This window comes from Haliotis cracherodii, unplaced genomic scaffold, assembly GCF_022045235.1.
Source record: "Haliotis cracherodii isolate W230 unplaced genomic scaffold, xgHalCrac1.p SCAF_8, whole genome shotgun sequence".
NCBI classification, from domain to species: Eukaryota; Metazoa; Mollusca; class Gastropoda; order Lepetellida; family Haliotidae; genus Haliotis; species Haliotis cracherodii.
In genome coordinates this window covers 12,122,137-12,124,551 of record NW_027266341.1, presented here as the reverse complement: position 1 = coordinate 12,124,551, position 2,415 = coordinate 12,122,137, and the positions used below count along the sequence as shown (strand labels likewise).

Sequence of the window (2,415 nt, the reverse complement as noted above, 5' to 3'; positions counted from 1 at the left end):
CACTCAGGTATTTCACCGAGTCTGACCATGCGATTAAACTCAGCGGTAGTCGGCTCTTGTTAAAAGTTATTGTGGGCCTCAACTTCTCCGGGATCCCGACGTGGCTCAGTTTACACATATTTCTATATTCGTTGCAAAAACCGTGTATCCAGTAGATACTGCTCTGTGGATTCATCATGCCAGTATCAGATACAAACCCCGATATAAAAATAAAATTATAAAATAATATTAAGTGACTTAGGTTTAAAGTAGTTCTGAACGGGAATATACGTAAAGAGTGAGTGAGTGAACAGCGAACGTTCTTACCACTAGGCTACCTCTTCGCCCCTAATCTATTGAGAAGGTACACACCATTGTAGTGTGTGAGCGAGTGAGTTGGGTTTTACGCCGCTTTTAACAGTATTCCAGTTATATCGCGGCGTGTCAGCTTAATGTGGGAGGAAAGCCCGAAGTGATGCAGGTCTCAGACTTTTACCACTTCGGTGAAACCCACGAGCACGGGTATGGTGCTGACAAACCTAGAAACATAATCGGGGCACACCATTGTAGTATTGTCACGAATGGTCTTATTGGTGTGACACAATGTGGCCATTACCCGCGCTAGGGTCAGCTGCTCCTGGGTTCTAGCTATCCATTATTCCTGATTACAGTCAAGTCCCGTTAATCCGACATTGTTGGTTGCATTATGATTATGTCGGATTAACGAGTATGTCGGATAAACGAAATTTGGTAGTATCAACGTTCGTGATCGAAAATTGGACAACTACACGTTAGATAACGATTTAAACATTTGGCAATAATAAAACGAAAAAGGAAATATTCATATTGTTGTTTTACATTGTTAACGGTTCCAAATAGCACTTATTTAATCGGTTCCCATCATTTGTGCCGAATAAAGCCGATTGTCGGATTAACGAGACTTGACTGAATATATATGATCCATTGCCTGTCAACACAGTTCACGTGCTCGTGATTTTTACCAAATCGTGAAACGTCTTCGACTTAAAACTAACGATAAGCTGACAATAAATAATTCTGTTCGTATTTTGTTCCAGCTTCATAAATCAGAATATTCCTTTTATTAACGGGCGTATTGTTATCTACAAACCAGTGTGATATACACCACAGGCATATAAACATACGTTAACGGTTGATAATTGAGGGTCTATCCTCATAACCGTGCCAATTTAAGTAGATTTCAGCCAACTCACTCAGGGAGTCCACATATACACACACTATATTTACATATGCAGGTGCGGGAAACTGGAAATGGCACCAAAGTCGAAAAGAGAAAAAGCTAAACGCATAGACCACATCTGCGAAACATGTGGCAAAGTGTTTTCCAAACCCTCGGAGTTGACCATCCACACGAGAGTACACACTGGAGAGAAGCCATATGGATGTGAAGTGTGTGAGAAACGATTCTCCCAGAAGTCGGGTCTGAAGAATCACATGGCCACCCATATTGGCGTCAGGTCGTTTAAGTGCGATGTGTGTGACATGGCGTTTACACTGAAGTGCAACCTTACGAAACACGCAAAGCTCCACACAGGGGAGAAGCCACACCAGTGCCCTGTATGCGACAAGCGATTCGCAGCCGGAGGGAACATGAAACTACACATGGAGATGCATGCGGGGCTGAAGCCCTACAAGTGTGATACCTGTCCGAAAGCTTTTGCTTCAAAGAGTGCGCGGGAAAAACACAAAGCAACACATCTTAAAGATGCCTTGCCTTTGTGTGGGCTTTGCAATAAGTCTTTCGTAGATGAGGATGTCCTGGACAAACACAAGGTGATACACGACAAGGAATGTTTCAGATGCGGGATGTGCAAGGAGCCGTTTCACAGCACTGGGGATTTGTATAAACATATACGAACACATGCAGGATACAAGAAGGGCGACTTTGCATTTGGATGTGGATTATGTGAGAAGGTGTATACATATTGTTCCCGGCTGACAGATCATCTCGTATCCCATACAGGTTTAAATGCATACAAATGTCTCCAGTGTGAGAAATCCTTCTCCTCCGTTGTCCAATTTAATCGCCATGCTAATGTCCACAGTGATGCAAAACCTTTCGTCTGTAACACCTGTGGGAAATGTTTCGCGACGGCGGGCTACCTAAGAATACACATGGGTGTGCACGGCGACGTCAAGCCGTTCTCTTGTCTGGTGTGTGATAAGACATTTCTTCATAAACAAAACCTGAACACCCACATGAAAGTACACTCTGCCTTGAAACCGTTCGCTTGCCAGGTATGTCAGAAGGCCTTTTCTTCAAAAGAAAACCTGAACACACATGTCAGATGTCACACGGGATTACAACCTTTTCAATGCGACAAATGTGGACGAAAATTCAGTCAATCGGGGGCACTGAAGAAACATATGAGACTCCATGAGGGAGACACAGAGTGA

At 43.4% G+C, this 2,415-nt stretch overlaps 1 protein-coding gene across 1 annotated transcript; it reads left to right on the top strand.

The window, feature by feature from the left end:
• The first annotated feature begins 1,269 nt into the window (after positions 1 to 1,269).
• Positions 1,270 to 2,415, top strand: LOC139449768 (zinc finger protein 726-like). Its single transcript, XM_071231297.1, has one exon. The coding sequence runs from the start codon at positions 1,270 to 1,272 to the stop codon at positions 2,413 to 2,415; it is 1,146 nt and encodes a 381-aa protein (XP_071087398.1).

What these genes read in the sequence shown, in the direction of transcription:
- LOC139449768 (XM_071231297.1), top strand. Translation starts at nt 1,270, where the DNA reads ATGGCACCAAAGTCGAAAAGAGAAAAAGCTAAACGCATAGACCACATC.